Source organism: Phaethon aethereus (genome assembly GCF_964289735.1).
Source record: "Phaethon aethereus genome assembly, chromosome: 3".
Taxonomy (NCBI): domain Eukaryota; kingdom Metazoa; phylum Chordata; class Aves; order Phaethontiformes; family Phaethontidae; genus Phaethon; species Phaethon aethereus.
In genome coordinates, this window is record NC_138576.1 from 90,156,797 (window position 1) to 90,177,059 (window position 20,263).

Consider the following 20,263-nt stretch of genomic DNA (forward strand, 5'->3'; position numbering starts at 1 on the left):
TACCTGAAAGGGGGTTGTGGCGATGTGGGTGTTGGTCTCTTCTCCCAAGTAACTAGTGATAGGATGAGAGGAAATGGCCTCAAGTTGCACCAGGGGAGGTTTATATTGGATATTAGGAAAACTTTCTTGACCGAAAGGGTTGTCAAGCATTGGAACAGGCTGCCCAGGGAGGTGGTGGAGTCACCATCTCTGGAAGTGTTCAAACAATGTGTGGATGTGGCGCTTCAGGACATGGTTTAGGGGACATGGTGGCGCTGGATTAATAGTTGGACTTGATGATCTTGAAGGTCCTTTCCAACCTTTGTGATTCTGTGAAATTTGGTCTGCTGAGAATTTTCCAGCAGTGCTAAATACTTTTTCAATAGGAAGACATGACTATTTCAAGCCTAACTCAAGTTTAAATACTTAAGATTTGCAAAAGATGCTTTTCACAAGATTAGCACATTCTTGAGAAAGCACTGACTTCTCACCGTGACAGGTCTTTCTATCTCTGGTGGTGCGTGTGTCAGTTAGCTACTGCTGCCTCTTACTAAGTCAATGTGTCAGCAGCATGGGGCTGAATGTTTTTGTTGCAGTTAAAAGGTTTTGAGTAAGGGAAGGCATCGGTACGAACTAACACAGAAATTGGACAAAGATGATCCATAAGTCTGAATTTGTATATGCCACTCAGTGCTGCACAAAAAATATTTGAGCTGTGGCTGAGTGATCCAGCTCAGGACTAGAAGCAATATGGCCATTTGGGGCTGACTCTTGGATTTTGCCTGAACCTCAGCAGAATCCTATACTATAATAACCATACAGTTCCTAATATTTAAACTAACCTGTTCAGCATTAGCCTAAATGCAGGGGCCTTCTCATTGAAAACTTAGCATGCTTGTCATCTGCTTTTTGTGTGGTTTTTTTTCCTCTACATCATGAAAAATGAGAAGTAAATGTGTAAATTACTACTTCTCTTAGAAATGTATCTGCCAATCTGCAGGGAGAACTACTTAACTCACTTAGCTGCTGGTAGTAGAAGTCTGACTTACAGTAAGACAGGAAAATGAAATTCTCAAGTGGTTTGAGGACTGTCCTTCATGTGAATTCATATGCCCAAAATCAGAATTTATCTAGCAATTATCAACAAGTATTAGCTTATATAGAGAGCGCTATATTACATGGTAGAGATTATTGCACTATACTATGGTAGCATCTTCAAAGTAAAATCACACTTCATTACTAACTTAAAGGAAAAATTACTCCATTGACTTATGGCAGGCATTCGGGATTATAGTTTGAGCCTAGGCTTGTAGGCAGTTGATCCTAAGAATTCATGATTCCTCTCTTCTGGGGTTACAGTGACCAAGAAACAGCTTTGTAAGAAGTTGGCTAGTCAAGATTCTTGCGAGAGTCACTGAATTAGTTTTCTGCTGTTCTGAGCAACGGTTGTGAATAGTGTTCTGTTACATTTTCCTTTCTGGTGGATTTTCTCTTTAAGCCTGCCAACAGAGAGAACTGGGCTCTTAAAGCTATGTGTGTATGTTGAAAGATGAGATTTGATATATCCTATATCCATTAATTTGTTCAGTTTCTGACTGAAAGCCTTAATAGACTTAGTGTTAATGAAAGATAATCAAATTCATGGGTTTCATGAAGGCTTTTCTAATGAAATGATGAATTTAATAAAACCTTTAGCATAAGTTTGCACATATAGACCTGTTTCCAAGGTGGGGAGAAACTGCTCATACCCTGTTTTCTTTTAGGTCATGTGGGATTTATTTTTAAAAGGGAAGGCGGACAAAGATGGAGAAGTGTGAATTCTCCACTGGTAGAATGCTGTAGGTCAGTACTCTTCTCTGCTAGTCTGTCTTGGATTAACATCCACTTGGATAAAAAAAAGTGATGGCTACAGGTTTCTGTGATGAGCAAAGCAAGTGTCAATTTTGAAGTAACTCTGGGGAAAAAAACATTTCTTAAATTACCATAAGTGCTTTTGTTGCTAGAAAATTTTCAGTAGACACTTTGTTATGTCTCTGACAGTCAGATAAAAATTACTGCTGTGTTGGTGCATATGTCTGTATTTAATTTAGTCGGAAAAAGCATCTTTTCTAATTACATGTTCAAGTATTTGTCTTAGTTTGCCTTGAGTCTATAGTGGGCATGGGTTGTCTAAAGCAGATGTTTTGAAGTAGGTGTAAAGAAAATATTGAAAGCTGCTGTAAATTTTATGTGGAATGTAACAATGATCATTACATCTCAGTTCCTGTACATCTGTAGTTAGATAACAATGCTAGGATCATTTATTACTTTCTCAGGAACAGAGCCCTGAGCTCAAGGGCCACCTTTCATGGTAAAGAATTTGAGTTACTTTCCAGTTTCATTTACTCTTTGTTGCAGTTGGGGCTGCCAGCAAAGATGCCTGTTGTAATGTGGATGTACCCACTAGGAAAAATTGACAGATGGTAACAAAATTTTGTACCAATAATCCAGGCTGTGTTTGAACTCATGACCTGTATGTGAAGGGCTCAGTATCCCGTTACAAATCCCTTGAGCTATCTACTCATCTGTGTCTAATTTTCAAAAAGTCCCTGTCTCATACCCATTTCTTCTTTCAGTGATTTACAGAAGTTAGGTTCCCTGTACCCTTTCTATTTGTTAATGTTCTGATTTTTTTTCTGCATTTTGAGATGGTTGGTTAGTCTCTTTTTCAATTTCCAAGCCTGTCTTTTCTATGCTGCTTTGTATTTCATTATGCTTTAATATGGAGATAGTTTAGAATTTAGTAAAATTGTTCAATATAATGAATTAATGGAAACATTTCTTTAAAGACTAACAAATGTGACCCTCTTTCATGTAACAGGTTCAGGAAATTGCTCAGATCTTAAGTGAGGTTTTAACAGGTGAGGAAGGGTAAGATTGGCATAGACATCTTCAGCCATTCTGTGAGAATGTATACAGTTAATGAGGGCGTTGTTTGATCTCTTTGGTAATCTATTCATAAGACCTTTTTGCCACACAAAAAAGTGCAAATGAGTGTTTTTCTAGAGGTATTAATTTGTTGTTTGAGGTTATTACTATTATTGTAACAGTATTCCTACTATAATGTAGTCTTAACTTAGTTTTTATTACAGTATGGAATAAAAGATAGTGTCTGTCAGCTAACTTGCTTTGGTATTCTAATTCTAAACACCCCCTTTCTCCCTTCATAAGCTTTGGGTTTCTCATAATGGCTAATGTCTAATAATTTTATTGACATCTTGCGCTAACTATTTACTCCATCAGTAGATCATGCCAATAATAGGTAAATTCATAAGCTATGTAGAATACTCCTTGTTTCTCTCTGAAATTTCAGATAAGAAAAATCAGTGTTCATTTGCATTGTAAACGTGAATACAGAAATAAGCTGCATCCAAATGCATTTTTAATATGTAAACTAACTTACATATCCAAAAATCAACCTCTTTTTATGCAATCCATTATGTAAAATATTGTAATTGGATATTTAATCTAGCATTAACCAAAGGAGCTATTTACCCATTTAAAAGAATTGAATTTAAAATTTATTAAATTAGTGTGATTTCAGCTTCTTTAATGGAAATGCGGATATCTCCCTGTGTGATAGATACACTAGCATCAAAATAAAGTTTTCTTTAATTTAGTGCATTTGTCTGAACTCCAGGCCTCCATGAGATGCACTCACATAAAAGATGCTTTAGAAGAAATGTGGCTGCTCAGAAAGGTACTTACATACATATTGTGCTTGAAGTATGGGGGTAACTCTTTTCAGGAGGGCACTAAAGCACGTGCTTTGCCTGCAAGAATGTGTGTAAATACTTCACTGAATCAGGAGTCAGCTTTTCAGACTGTGAGCAAAACTTCTATTCTGACTGGAGTATAAAATACCTGCCCTTTATGGGAATGCATTTTGAAATAAAGCATTAGGTTACAACATTATCAAATCACAATATACTCTTCCCCCCCCAGCTGATGCTTTGCATCATTTAAAAACACTGGAACTGTTTTTCCTGTTGCATTTAGGTACTGAAACTTGTCCTGGCACTGGACCGAAAAAAGAAGATGAACAGCTGAGCACTAGTTCTCCAGGTGAAAACAAAACTGAGAGACAGACAGAGGTAGCAAGCCTTTGGGTAACTTCAGGAAAGGACCACATGGAGGAGCAGCACTGCAGTGCTGAATCAACATTGGAGCCACACACCCAGTCCACAGGGACAGTGGGCAGGCCTTCTTCGGGCTGTTTATCATCTGGGGATGCCAGTAAAGATAACAGTTTGCAGCTGAGAGAAAGACAGTCCTCTGAGGATGCTGACAAAATAGAAGGCACAGCTGGGGAGCCTGGAGTGAAACTCCCTCTTGAGCCAATGGTAGATGCTTTGCTTTTAACAGATGCTAATTATATGCCTACTGATTTGGTTCCTACTGATAAAGATGTGCAAGCTGATAGAAATCTGCTTAGATCAAAACATGCTGCTGGCGCTTCAGGAATTGCTAGTGGCCAGCTTGGAAATAGTGATTTAAAGGAGCAACAGAAACAGCCTGATAATGATGGTGAAAAATCTTCGTGGGACAGAACTGCATCAGCTGTATGCTCTGGGTGTAATAAAGGGTTTGAGCATGAGAGTATTGCCCATTCACGAGTATGCAAGGAAATCAAGAGGACAGCAGAACAGGAGGAGAAGGTAAATAATGAAGAACAGGAAGATTTATTTCTCAGATTTTTATATGGTAACATAATAGACACTGAAGAATCATTTGCAAACTTATCAAACCAAGAGGACTTTGACACTGTTCCAGATATTTCACCTGAACGCGCATCTTACAACTCACTGGAAGCTTTATCACTAGATGACAGCTTTTCTTCTCTTGATGAACTTGCAAGAAGGATAGAGATTGCTGAGGTAAATACCATGAATCCTATAAAATCTTCCATGTTTATCTCAATTAAAATATTCTATATATTGCCAACTTCAAAATGTGCTAAATAGTCCTTCATATATCACTTTTTTAATCTGAAAAGAAATTATACTTATTTAACTGTTCTGAGGTAATTCCAAAAAAGTTTCTTTTGCCCATTTTCCACCTCCTTGACCGGCAGTGTTCTGTGTTTCTAAAAATTAGATTGATTTTTAGATATGATAGTGAACAGCTTTTTTTTATTCTGACAGAGGCTGTTAGGAGATGGGCTAACAATTCCTGTTAAATCACAGTTTCACATCAGAGACCTAGATGATGCAAATGATGTAACATGTGGTTCATTTCTATTCGTAAAATAAAATTCGCTTTTCTGTGCCTATTCCATATAGGTGAGAACTACATATGTAATAAACTCTGTATATGAATGTATGGGCTTCTAATTTTGCCAAGTTTAGGCAGTTATGTTGTTCAACCAAAACTAAGAAAGAACTTCTAAACCTGAACCCATCTTTCTGAAGCACTGCTGATAGGCCACAACAAGGATGAGCGTTTCGTAAGCTATATTGCTCTTCTGCAAATGTAGAAGATTTATTGCTTTGGGACTTTTTTGGAGAGCATATGATGAAATCTTTTCTTCATTTATCTTCTGGTTTTGGTGCATTTGCAACCACGGGACCTTAAAAGCTTTTTCTTTAAATGCAAAAATGAGATTACTGTGAAATGATGTGATTCCAGATGTAGAGAGGGAAGACTTATAAAAAGGTATCTTCTTGTTAATCTCTATTTTTAATGCATTTAACAATATACCATGCCTTGGCAATAAAGTCACAGTACTTCTCTATAGATCAGAAGCTATGCACAGAGACCAAGAACCCCCATTATCACTCAGGGACAGCAGCCAGGCAGGGAACTAAATACTGAGGATCCATGCTGATGTTATTACATGTTTGGCAAAATCTCCAGAGCTGGAAAACAGAGCTTTTTTTTTTTTTTCTCCCCACCTAAACAGCTTCTGATCTCCTTTCCAAGATCTTTCATCCTGACTTGTCCCTAAAACACCTTTTCTTTCTGTGGGATGTCAGGAAGCATATCACATACCAGGACTGTGGGCTACATCCCCAAAGCTGTACACAAGCTCTTGACAACACGCAGATGTGGAAACCCACATACATGTTCAAACATGTAATCAAAGTTTTGCAATAAATCCATTGGCTTGTGTTCACTTAGAGGATGGTTTGAAGAAAAGCATTTTGTTGACAGTCTGTGCTAAGCCAATATACATGTATAACAGAAGAGTAATTTAATTATCATCCCTAAGGATTAGACTTCTTTTGAGCCCACTGAAAGTTCAGCATTTTAAGCTACAGGAGAGAACTGTTCTGTTTATGTAGAAAAATCCTAAATTGATCCTACAGCAACTATTTTAAATTGCTATGCTTGTGCCATTTGCATTTTAGAGGATGGGATAGGAAGCAGCATATTGATATTGTTAGAAAAATTATGCTTGTATTGATTGGCACAGTGACCGATGATGATGCTTTACAGGGAAGCTAGTTTCATTTCTAGTTTGCTATGCCGATGCTAGGACTGACAGTACTCAGATGGCAGAGTTGAGTCTCTGGAGAGGAAAAAATACCTTGAGTCTTTCTGTAGTACTTTTTCTGGCCATATAAGGCATAATGTTGGCTGGCACTGGTGGGACTCTTTGAATCATGCTTAGCAAGAAGCCTGAGTTGTGTGTGAGGTCAGGGGTTTAAATCAGGGAGAAGAGAAGAAGGATTAATCTCAATACTGATTAAAATTTGTAATATGCAGCATCTGAGCCTGTTTTGCAATACCTGAAATTTCTGCATGCAAGCAGGGTGAGTTAAGGACAGCACAGTAGCTTGTATTGTTTCATTATACACTTATATTTTGTTTTTCCGGTTAATCTTACCACCTATCATTACCTTAGGGGTTGCTTTTCAGAAGTGGTTCTTCTACACAGCTTCCCTGGAAGACACCAGGAATTGAGAGTTTGGCACCCCTGAGAAAGCAGCACTGTTAAACTTGCTTTCACTGATTTTGTTTTAGTGCTAAAATAAGATTCCACTGATGTTTTAACAAGCAGACTGATCTTTGCACCCAGCCATAACACTTCTTCTTTTCTTGTCCTCCTGAAGCCTTTCAAGCTGTATTGTTCAGGCTGTGGCCATCTAATAAGATGACAATATTTTTAGTAGTTGTGAAAGAAATACCTAGAAAATGCATTGGTAGCCACATGAATGAAATTAAATTAATTACATTAAACGCACCAGTGTGACAGTAAAAAAAAAAAAAAAACCAAAACATAAATAAAATTGACTGTCATAAAACTTCTCATTGAGTATTTACAAAATTGCCACAAATAAATTAGAATGGAAGGCAGAAATAAAGATTATTTTGAAATAACCTAGGTACAAAAATTGTATGGTAGGACAACATTTCATTAATATTCTTCAATGGAGGTATAATATTAAGTTATTGAAAATGGGAAAGGGTAAGTACTTGTGTGTGTATTTACAGTTAGAAAGTTCTGTTTGACCCCTTATTGAGATCAGAGAATCATCTCATGTAGTTTTCTGGTTTAGATCCTTTATGTCACTTGCTTTTAGTCTGCTATTTTCAATAACTAATTACAAAACTAAAAAGCCAATAAATTCTGACTCTGGCTTTAAATAATTGCAAAACTAAAATAGTGCTTTACATATTGTACAATCCCTTATACTGGCTATTTCTTCAGTAGTACAAACCATGCATGCCAACATGCAAATGATGGAAAATCACTGTCATTTTATAGAAACTAGATTCAGATAGCTTTGAAGCACTGTCAGCAGTTGGCAGCAACAGATAGCAGAAGTGTGTAACCTCTTCTTAGATCTTCTTGCTATCATTTCTGAGAGAATGAAATGACACACCAGCAGTCAAATTGTAACCTCAATAATGTGAGTTGCATTTTGCCATATGAAATACAAGTTTATAACATAAGCTTTTTATCGGAGTGATGATTGGAGAAATGAGTTTCTTTATTTGAAAATTACCGTTTCACATTTCTTTCGGAAAGGAAAGGTAGTGATACTTTCTACTGCAACATAAGGTAGTAGCTTTTGCTTGGCACTGTTTGCACACCAAGACTTTTAAGAAGTACTGAGTATGTACTGACTAGCAGCTGATTTGATTGCAGAAAGGAAGTCTCCACCTAGCTGTACTAGGTCTGGAGACAATGCCTTGTTGAGATCTCCTGTTCTCTTGTATGGCTTTGGTCCTGTAGTTTTGAGTTTGCAAGAATTATGCTTCTGTATGAAATGCTTTCACGGTATCTGAGCTATTTGTTGCTGTATAAAGGAGCCCCAGTACTTGCATGGCAAATGTATTAGCACAAAAATGATTAGTCTGATGCTGTGGTATGAATATTGAGTCTACTAAGTTAGCTCCTTTTCAAAGTCATTAGATACATTATTCATGTATCTAATGTAGTTTATTAGCAAAGATGTTTTTCTGCTGCTTATAGCTTAACCCAGGGCAGTCTTGTTTTTTGTCAATTTGTTGTACAGTTATGGATTACCGCTTTAAAGAAATCTGGTATTGCTAGAAATAAAACTATAGGCCTTTGCCAAGTAACTGAATAAGGAATACAGCCCACAGAATAATATGCAAACAAGACTTCTTCTTGAGTAGTTCTCTGCATTCAGACCGAAATACTTCATAAAATGAACTTTTCTTCCCAGATTCCAGTTTGCAGTGCCTCCAGTTCAGGGGTTTTTATTTACTTATGTATGTTAAAAATTATTACAATAGTCATGTTTAATCTGTTTTCTCTAAGAGCTTGAAGTGCAGGACCTTATTTTCATAGTTTTGTCTAATATGTTTATAAATATATATACACATCATATTTGGTGAAAATATGCATAATGCAAGAACTTTTTAAAATACTTTATTAGCAAATGCTGTTTTAAGCAGAGAAGAGACAGGTAGTTTAATTAGAGCTTATTTTTTCTTATTTGCAGCCAGGATATTAAACTTCCTCCAAAAAAGTTTAAAACTTTTCTGTGAAGCAGAATCACTTTGTATTAACAGTGGTAAAAAGAGAAAAGCTAAAATATTTAAGAGAGTTTCAATTAACCAACAGTCATTGCTGCTTTCCTTTTTGACTGTTGGTCAAAATGCCACTACATACCCGTATGCCATTTTCAGTTCCTGTACACTAATTATAAAAGCTCCAGTGAAAAAATTTTGTGAAGGCCAGTGAAGCTGAGTAAGTGAAAATACATTTACAGTTGTTTTAATTGAATTGTAGCATTGAATTGAATTGAATTGAATTGTAGCTCCCATACATTTAGAAGTAAAACCTGAAACAGCCGTGTAGGCTGACAGGGAAAGTAAATGGACCTCACTGTAGCAAGACTTTCCTTCTCAAGCCTTTTACATAACTGTAATCACCAAAGCACACATTTCCACATAATCCCATCAAAGATAGCCCTCTGGTTTTAAGCTTGGAGAAGACAGGGCTTGTGACAGTCTTTCCAAAACTGCCAAGAGCCAACAGACAATATGAAGTGTCTCAGTTTGAAACGAGTGCTTGCAGAACAGACCACCACATACTAACCTTAGGGCAGGCTGATGCAAACGCTCCGCCGTCCCAGGGTGACATTCCCACCAAGCTGCTTGTGAACACCGTGCCAGGCGACAGCTAGCCTGCTGCGTGGGTGGTGCAGGAGGAGGCACTGATCCTCTTTATGAAAGCAATGCTGTACACAGAAGCTTAAAATAATCTACTCTTTTAAAGGACAAAATTTCATCTCCCCCCTCCAAAATAAGTCAAATTAACACACTCTTATACAATCCCCCTTCCTTGTCACAACAAGGAGACGTAAGTGTTGATTTTCTGGCTGGCCTGATAAATTTTCACGGCAGTTCTCCAGGGCTAACAATATTACCAGTAGAAGCTTCACCCCAGTGTGCTTGTCTGTTGTGATGAGACACTTGCGGGCTATTATTTTGGCTTCGTTTGTGCCAAATAGTGGTCCTCCATATGATGGCTTAAGCAATTTCTTTCCACCACCTCCACAGTTTCACTACTTTGTAAGTACTTCATTGCATTGTTGCATTAAATAATCCGTTCAAGCTCTTGAGCAGGTAATCAAAAGGGAAAGTGAATATCAAAAGGGGAAGTGTGGGAGAGATCAGTTTTATCCTTTCAGTTGTGATTTTGGGAAAAATTGCTAGCCTGTAGGCATATACCCACAGTAACCAATTCTGTGAGTTGCTCAGGAGAACATTATTTGTCTAGTTGAGGGCTATAAAATACTGCCAGACTAGGGATCTGCAGATTGCCGCATTTACCAATGTTCAAATGTTGCAAATGCCATAGTTGGTACAGTGCCTATTGGATTGTGCTATACATTTCGCCATGTTCAATGCACTCTCTCTCGGATTACAGCACGCTTTGATGCATTATATAAGCTTGTAGCATGAAGCAAGTTTAGGGACGTAAGTTACGAAGTCACTTGTTTTCTGTTTTTCTGCAGCTCTTCTAATTGCAGCACAAACGAGTTTTTATGTATGGTCTTCTAACTTGATTAGATTTTGGGGGGGGAGTTAAACAGTCAGTTGTCTGCAACTACAGTGTTATCTGGGAAGTTGCTTTTTTTCCACTTTGAACTTTTGTGAAAATTATAGGCATTTGGGGGTCATCATCTCCCACATAGATGAACTGCGAACTCAGTTGCGAATGTGGTATGTTTTCTTATCTGTAGCACAAATCTATACAGATTACTTTTCAATTTAACAAATGTTATTGCTGACCTACACAGTAAGTTTTAAAAAGTGCTAATCAGATTTATGAAGAGATGACTTAAGACTTTTCTTCAGGTAAAGGTGATCTCAAGATAAAAAAGGTCATGTCTAAATATGCTTCCTATTTTAATTTCTGTTTATTTCTAGCACACCAGGAACTGCTTGTTTAGGAAAACATTTTACTTGTGATACTTCTCCAACTTTAATATAGCTAGAAAATTACAGACTGCTCAGGCTGGTGTAACATCCTAGTATGGCTTAGCATATACTCTTGCAGCTAAGCTGTCGTGGTTTAGTCCCAGCCAGCAACTAAGCATCACGCAGCTGCTTGCTCGCCCCCTCCCTCCCCAGGTGGGATGGGAGAGAGAATCAGGGAAAAAAACCAATCTTACAGGCTGAGATAAAAAACAGTTTAATAGGACAGCAAAGAAATAGGAAATAATAATAATAATAGACTATACAAATCCAAGTGATGCACAATGCAACGATTGCTCACCACCTGCCCCCTGGCCAACCCCAGCTCCTACACTGAGCAGGGCGTTCTGTGGCAGGGAATGTCCCTTTGGCCAGGCTGGGGCAGCTGGGGCCGCGTCCCCTCCCAGCGCCTCCTGCACCTCCCCGCTGGCAGAGCCCGGGCAGCTGGAAAGTCCCTGACCGAGTATAAGCACTGCAGCTACTTAGCAACAGCTGCCAACACCAGTGTGTTATCAACACTGTTCTCGTACTAAATCCAAGCCACAGCACTATAACGGCTATTAGAAAGAAAATTAACGCTATCCCAGCCAAAATCAGGACATAAGCCTAATGCTGTAGCAAAGGAAAGAGAAGTTACAGTTTTCTTGACTTGTTGACTGTATTGCTGTTTGACAAGCTGCTTGGGTGATGACCAGCCTGTACGGAAGAATTTTTGAACTGCCTCTGTATCCAGAGAGCTTATTACAATGTGGAGCTGGAATCTAGCCAGAGCATTGAAACTTTCTTTTTTTCCTGGTGTTACCTCTTTTTGGTTTTGTGGCCCCAACTTGTAGCTGCTTGTCCACCCTGGGGAACCAGTTGCAATGCTGGAAAATTTCTCTCTCATTAGTATTTGACAGTCTCTGCAGGATTCTGTCTTTGGAGAGGCAGTAACAGCGTGTCATTGACTTCTTATTGCCTTCTGATGATAGTGTTTTTCATGCGAACCCTCCTCACCATTGCCTCAACTCATGTGACTTAATAATGTGAGCTTACAAAGAAACTGTTGCAGTGAATACAAACTATGAGCCAAACAGTCAATGTATGTGTATTTAACTTTGATAGCAATTAAGGGCAGGTAGTGTCAGCAGACAGCAGAATGATACTGGAGCTGTCTTGCGTGTTAAAGAATGGACATATTCAAGAAGGAGATTTCACAAGTGCTGCTATGTTTAAGAAAAGTAGAGTGGAAACCGTTTTTTAACTCTTTAGCTCATTTCCTCCTTAAAGTCATTGTTAAATAGATCTTATGCTTGGATTTCTGACATCTCTGGTGCCATTCACTGTCTTTCCTGATAGATTGCCCCAGCGGAAGGATTGGTGTCTATACTAAAGAAGAGAGATGGCAGGGAAGGAAAAACAATTGCTCAAGTCCAGCAAAAGCAAACAAAAAGAAGAGTGCGATTCCAAGAAATGGAAGACACATTGGATCAAGGTAATTTCTAGCTGTTAATTCATGGGTTGCACTCTTTGGGTACAAATGTTGTTGATCTTTTTGTTCACAAGAGAAAAGTGAGCGTTCATTGTGCATACTGTCTTGGCTTTTAATCAAGTAATAAGTGAAGGTGATGGATCAAAGATTATTCTGTATCAGGTTTGGGTAACAAGGCTACAGAAGGATACAGTAAGTACACTTCTGTTTTAAAGCTTGGTTGAGACTGAAGCCACGGGGTTTTTCCTCTAGCTGAATGATTTGCAAGTGACATCTGATGGATGTCCTTTCATTAATGTGTAGAGCTTAGAGGTGGGAGGTGTAGGCTTTCTCCCTAAGTCTACTCCATGCAGGTGAAGAGCGATGCAAAAGAAACAAGTCTGTTGTGCTTTGTCCACAGGTAGCTTTCCAAACCTTTCTAGTAGACTGTGGGATTGGAGGGTGTCAGATTTTAACCTTGCTTTATAATTAAACATAATTAAACATTAAGCAAATACAACAGTATTTGCTAGCTGTCATTAAATTTGGCTAAACAGCTTACTGCTTTTTTGATAGGCTAAATAGCCTCATAAGAAATACAATATATTATTTTCTTATGCTTTTCTTGGAGTTTAAGATCTCTATTATTCAAACTAAAGAGATGTTAAAAATGCTTTGGTTACTAATGACAGTACTTTGTATATCTACCGTGTGTGCCAGCCAGTAAATGGTATTAATGGAAGTCTTTAGTGCTTAGAAGTGTATTAAGCGTGTCTTACACTGAAAAGAAAATCCATTCACTCCCCAAAAGGGAGCTAATCCCATCTTTTTCTTGAAATTTTAAAACAATTTATGTTTTAAATAAAATTTCAATTAGAGTTTCTTCTGTGATTTTTTTTTTCCCAGGGATTTAGTGACTCAAAAGGAAAGTTGTTTATTATTATTTTAAGTCTGATTTCAAACACACAAAAAAGTGCTTGAATGTTTCTTCTTTTTTTTTCTTTTCCCCTGTTTCTTCTTCCCAATACAGAGTGAAGGGAGGTCAGAAATTTTCTTAGAGCCTCTTCAGTCTGACAGCAGATGCAGATGTTGAATACATGAATGCATACAAGTTACCAAGGACAAGTGAGGTTGTGAGGATGTAGCAGCACCTCTGCAACCTCTTTATTGCTCTTACTCTGGAAGAAACAATCATGCAAAGAGTTAACACAGAATAACTGACATGTACAACAACCTTCACAGTAGCCTACCCTGAAGGTTTTGACTCTGTCCTTACAGTCCAAATGTAGAGTAAGCACAAATGGTTCATGGTAGCACAGTCAGTGTCAGTACAAATGAAGCAAGAATGTTTCTATTTGTTTTAGTTTCAAAGCTTTTGTTTTGTTTCAGCTATTTCTATGAAGGAAGGCTTTGGTTGTGTGACATTCTTATAGTTAAGTGTATTTTGCTTCATGGCAGAATGACTCCGCAAGTGATATCAGCAAGGGCAGGTAAACAGGTTGCAGAGATTAAGCTATATAATTATTTAGGTTCCTGAAAAGACTGGGTAGAGAAACATACCGTTGCTGGTATGTATTATGGTCACTTTGACACTGTGAGCATTACTAAGTATGTTTACCTCCTGACTCGTTCATGGCAAAAACCCCTCTCAGACTTTCTCAGATGCATTCATATTGCTTTGTATATCGTCCTTTTTCACGTCACTTTTCTGCTCTTATATTTACAGATGAAGTAGCTGGTGGCTCCTGTATTTTGCTCATCCTGCTGTGCATAGCAACTGTTTTCCTTAGCATCGGAGGAACTGCATTGTACTGTACCTTTGGTGACATGGAATCCCCTGTGTGTACTGATTTTGCAGCCAACATGGATTTCTATTATACCCAGATATTGCAGCGTATGGAAGAACTTAAACACTGGATCGCCTTCTCATAGTTGAAATGAGCAGAATCAGCACACTGAGAACTCACCTATGGTTACTGGAGAGGGTAGAAAAAAATAGTGATTTCAAGTCTCTAACACTTGCCACCTGCAGGTGATGTGTATTTGATGATGTACTTCACTTTTACTTAGAAATCAAGAAAATTCTACTTTAGCAATCAGGTGGCAAAACGTTCACATCTTAAGCTGTAGCATTGTGGCATGGGAGAATAAAGTTATTCTCTTCATTCTTTTAAGAGTAAGCAAGTAGCTTTTCAAAAACTTGAGCGAGTGAAGAAGAAAGAAGAAAATTAACTGTCTTCTATATGCTCTCCTATTGCCACACATGGTGTAAGCAATCTCTGGAAGCTTAGTGAAAAGACAGCTTTAATTTACGGCTGTTTGTGCAAAGGTGTTGCCTCCAGCTCTCATGCAATAAGTCTGTGTTTTATGGAAACATTATTTTTCTTCTAAGTCTTACTGTTTTTTTCCATTTTAATTCTCCTGGTGAGCCATGTAATTATTTGGGTGGAGTGGGAAGAGTGCTGTGGCATTCACAGAGCCCTCATTTGGTGATTAACAGGCTGACCCTGTATCTTATAGCTTACAGTGAATATCATGAGTGGGATAAATCTGCTGGCAGATTTCACTAAATTTCCTGGAACTTCACTCCCAGTATTCTGTGGGCTGTCTTAGACATGGAAGGTTAAAAAAGAAATCATTGGTCTCACTAAGCACAGAAACAAAAGTTAGATGTTTAATAAATTATTCATGTTAAATAGTAAAATGGTTGTGGCCAGTTTTAAAGCACCTGGTAGCAGGTGTGGGGCTTACTGGGTTTTCTGTCCAGCTATGTTACTGACTTGCAGTAATCACTTTGTGCCTCAGTTTCTCCTCCGTAAATGGGGAATAATGATCCTTGCCTTTGTCTGTGAATATTTATTGCAATTAGGGCTCGTGTCTGATTCATCCCAGATGAGTGCACAGGATCACTGAACTGTGTGGCTGCAGCCTCTGTCAATGAGTGAATGCTTACTTAAAGTGGGACTGATCCAACAGAAGAGATGCAGAGGCTCGCTGCAGATCCCAGTCATTTTAGTAGTTCCAGCAGATAAAGCACATTTGCATCTATTTGCCCTGCAGTTCTGAGACCTGTATTGTAAAATCTGTTCTTTTTCTATCAGCTATACCAACAAATTTAAATCAGTACAAAGAGTCATTTTAAATGGGTATTTCTGTCACTTGGTGCTCAGCCCTCCCTGTGTGGTACGCAAGAGAAACACTGACTTGACTGTGAAGGTGAGAATTAGACACACAGGCCTTTGGCCCACACTCTGGTCAAAATGTGGCAACTGTTCTTGCCCAGAGCATAACGGCCTAGCCCTGCCAAAGCTGTCAGTGTGAAACGATTCCTTTACACCTCAGAAAACAGCATTTTTGAGGGGTCCACTTCACTCCGCTCCGTGATTTCCTGCTTACTAACATTGTATGATGCAGTGTGTGCAGGTTTAGAATATTATTTTGTAAAATACTGTGAAAAGACATCTTCAAGATACTGCTCAGAATTATAACATTAAATGATCATGCTTTCTGGCATTTGCAAGCAAATTGTCCCTCCAGTGAGCTTGATTGTTCCTAACACACTGTTACACTTAACGTGTTTTTAAAGAGAAAGTTAAAATCACATGGGTTTTTTTCTAGAATAAATTGCATGTATGATTCTCTTTTTGTTTTCACTGTGGAGGCTTAGTTTGTACCTTAAGGAGCCTCATGTGCAGCTCTATATTAAACTAGCAAATTTAAAATGCCCAAATTAATGAAAACTTTTGCTTTCAGAATGAAACTTGAGAACGGTAGTTTTTTGTTTGTTGTCCTCAGAGTATTATAATGCTGGGCTAATTTAAAGGAGAAAGGGAAAGACACTTTTGTACTTTAAAGTGTTACTGGCTGGTTCAGTTTATTGTTTGAAGTCTGGGTTTGTTTATTTATTTAGTTTTCTTTTACAGAGAATCTTAATTTTCTTTTTTTGGAATTTACAGAGTAATCAAAAAGCATGCATTCAGTTAAAACATGTATTTATAGTGACTGTGTAGTTAGAATATATTTTGGGTTTCTGTAACTTTGCATTGAGTATTAAGTTTATTCCTAAAGAGACAATTGTTGATTGCAGCTTAAAAAAATCTTTTTGTTTTTGTGCACTTCATTACCAAAAAGATCAAGAGGTATATATAGAACTATTTATTCAAAAGTGTATTAGATATGGAGATCAAAGATCCTCTACTTCTAGGTTCATTTAATTAAAAATATTTTAAAACAATTATTTTATTTAAAACCATAACGCTATTTAAAGTCCAAGCAATTTTTAACAATCAGTTCAGTTTAAAATCAGTGGTCTAAAGCTTGCTTTGGGCTATATTCCTGGTGCAAAGACTCACCAGTGTCAGCAGAACTGCCTGCAAGAAGATGGAATGGAGAGGTTGGGCACCACTTTACCAACACGTACCTGATGAAAAATGAGCAGCCAGGTGTTCTGTGTAATTCAGCTACCTTATGCTTGTGTTGTAACTTGGAGCATCACTCCAGCCATCCCAGCCTGTGCCAAGGTACCACGCCTGCAAAGTCTGTCACGATTTGAGGGAGTGGAAGGGGCACATAGGCACAGGCAGCCCAGCTCCTGATCTGACCTGTTCACTCCTCAGTTGCAACCAAGTGGTTAAATTTGGATCTAATTCCTGTTGGCATTCCTTTATAAAAAGCTGATGGTACTAATTCTTGCTTCTTGTGACAATTCTGTTAGTGCAAATACTTTGCATGGTCTGTAGTACGTTATCAAACTTGCAGCTACCAATGTAACAACATTTGCTTTGCACTGAACCTCCACAGAGCGTGCGGATAGGCCTGCTGTTGGCCTTCCTATGTGCTCTGTTCTCTGCAGATTGCTGGTGACATTGCTTCTGCCTAGGTGGCCTGAGGGGTTAGGATCTTACAGTCAGGTAAATCCAATCTGAAAGAAAAAGGTTTTTCATTTTGGTTTGTTTTTTCCCCCTGTGTGCATTTTAAAGCCCTTTGTGTTTAATTTTTTATTTATTCTGTTTCTTTCCCTGCCACTGTCTTTATGGCTGTTCCACTTGGTAGTAGGGGAAATATACTACGCCAGCATAAAACCATTTGTAGTTGGTAGGAAAATTCAGGGAATGTTTCAGTACATGACAGTAGTTAAAAGTAATTTCTTAAAATATGACTGGATTTCAGACTGATAGTGTATCTTCAAAGAAGTTGTGGCCACTTAATCACCTGCAGCACTCTACTAGAAACACCCACCTTCCAGTTTATTCGTTAAGCATAATTATTTTGAAGAGATTCTCATGATAGAGCAAACAAGACTTTTGATGTAGATCCAGCATTCGCTGCCAAAAAGAGCTTTCTGATGACATAATTAACACCCTCACCCTGAATGGTGTAGACTACACCAAGAAAAGCACTGTGCGGTAGCATAGCCATGCTGTAATACAGGCTTGTCTTCAAAATAGTAAGGAAGCAGATATTCCACAGCCCAGATGTGCCAGCAGAAGTTTGTAATCTAGACACAGCCCATGATTTAAAATATTTCCAATGCCTTTGCTTTCATACTTGGAAAATGCAGAGCCCTGGTGACAAGCAGTAGGAAGTAGTCTAAAGAAAAGGGAAACTCTTGTTTAGGGTTTTTGGGAGTAAAGTGCAAGCTTGAACTATCAAATAAGCAGAGTAGATTGGAAGTCCAGATTCTTGTGTGACTGAGTACTGTTCCACTCAGTAACCTAAAGGGATGTTACCCTCCCAAGAAAACATGTTTGCCTACTTTGTACTGTAATGTAAAACCAAGACCATCTGAAAGGACTAATAACTATTTGTAACAAATTTAACTTAAGCTTCCTTTAGCAAAAGGAGTAAATAGTTGTGCTTGAAACTGTCACCCAAGCTTGTAATTTAAACACTGTAGCAAAAAAAAAAAAATAAAAACTGTCCCAAAGAAAATACATGAACCTTTTTGGGTACTGTGATTTCTAAATGCATAAAAAGACTGAGAAGATTTTCTGTGAAATTCAAGTAAATGAGCGGTACCTCATGAATCTCATGGTCAAACCCAAACCAGAATGGAAAATGAGGATACAACACATAAGGTTTTGCTTGTTTTTTTGTGTAATGTAGTTTTCCTGGGTGGGTTGGTTTGTTTTTCTTTTAATAGCTAAACAAAACCCCATCTTCCTCACAAAAGCCTGTTTCTTCTAGGCAGGTGGGTTTAAAGGACTAAAGTGTTGCCTTACTGCAACTTTCTGAAAACAAATCGACAGGCAGTAAGTTTCAGAATTCCTGGTAACTGGATGGGTGACCTGGATAGTGGTCACAGGCCAGTCTGCTCTTTGAGTTCAATTAAATAATGAACCCCAATTCCAACTCAACCCAAACCAACAGCCTCCGATTTGAACAGGAGCATGTCAATACTACATTTTGCAACATCCCCCCCGCCCCCGCCCCACCTTGGCTCTTCCCCACAAAAGCCACAGAATGAGGCCAACCAGAATTTTACACTGCTAAAAAAGTAGCGAAATCCTAAGAGAAAATGAGGCAGTTTTATATATTTTGTTTTGTTTTTGTTGTCTTTATGTTTTTTTCAAGTTGTTCTTCACAGTCAGAAAAAGTGAGAACAACAATGAAAAAACAGAAAAAATAAGAGATTTTCATGTAACTTCATTGAAACTTGTGAGATAACGTCACAGAGCACCAAATTAAATCATAACATAGTATCTGGCAACCTGGAGGTGTGACCTAAGAGTGGTCTTTTGCCAAACAAAAATACCAATGACGACTACTATTGCACTAAAAACTATCGATGACTCTCATGGATTTGTTGGTGTGTAGCACTGATTTCAAAACCTGTGCTACTTCTTGTACTACTGTTAAGCAGCTGATGTTTGAAGGATCACATGCTGACTTCTATGTGCCTTACTGCAATAATGTAAATATTTACTCCAAAATAGCCACCCAAAGAAGCCTAAAGTATTTAAAGTCCTTTTTTAAAAAATGAATTTTTTAGACATTGCTGCTTTGAGGCTCCTTTTATAACATTTGTGATTTGTATTACTTTGAATTAAATGTCATGGTAATTCTTCTTTGGCATAACATGAGCCTAGGGTTTACTGCATTCAGTAATGACCAAAAATTGTGCTCATCCCTTGAGGGAGATGATGGGGAGTAGGTGTGTGCTGTTTTAGAGTTGCACTGTGACAGCTAAGATATTACAGAATTGGTATCAGTGAATTTCAGACAAAGGTCTGATTCTGCATTTGAGTTTATCCTGAGCTTGTTTTTAATAGCAAGCAGGCTACAATAAAAAATTTAGAGACAGCACCAAAATTTCAAAGGTATTTCCAACACCAGACCAAAGTCCCCCATTAATCTAAAATTGGTGAGCTGCCCTTTCTTGAAAACAAGTTTGAATCCAGCTTCACATGACGATAGATCAGTCAGCTCTCTCCTCTCGCTTTTTGCCAAGAAACCGTCTGGCAAAGTGCCATCTTTTCGCCAAGATGGGTCCCTGATGCAGGACTCATTTGTTAGGCTGTTGGGGAAGTTTCCAGCAACACTTCTGTCAAATGACAGTTAATGATTGTGTCCCCTTTCATTGCCTGGCATTGAGAATGAGTTTAAGCCCCGCTATTGTGTTTTCATAGACTGATCAACTTTAAAGTTGTTACCGAAAACAACTTTCAGAGTGAGAGCTATAGTGTTTGGGGGTTTGTTTGGTTTGGTTTGGTTTGTTTTTTTTCAGAAAGTGCCACATGCCGAGTACCGCAATGAGAAAACTTTTACTGGTTTTCAGAGTTTTGCTAAAACATGACCAGATTCCACTGTTTGCAACGCATGGAAGCGGTGCCAATGCAGCGTTTCCCGTAATGCACCCCCTCAGCTGGTTGGCACTCGCTCTGCTCTCCTGAA

General features: G+C 38.3%; 1 protein-coding gene across 1 annotated transcript in view; it reads left to right on the forward strand.

Moving 5' to 3' along the window:
- The window catches only part of CNST (consortin, connexin sorting protein), a gene marked incomplete at its 3' end in the record, with an annotated part of 34,077 nt that extends 19,775 nt beyond the window's left edge, over window positions 1–14,302 (forward strand). Inside the window, exons 8-10 of the mRNA XM_081998357.1 lie at window positions 4,018–4,895; window positions 12,259–12,394; window positions 14,097–14,302. Of these exons, the coding sequence (XP_081854483.1) occupies window positions 4,018–4,895; window positions 12,259–12,394; window positions 14,097–14,302 (1,220 nt within the window). The remainder of the gene's footprint in view (window positions 1–4,017; window positions 4,896–12,258; window positions 12,395–14,096) is intronic.
- Between the last annotated feature and the right edge of the window lie 5,961 nt (window positions 14,303–20,263).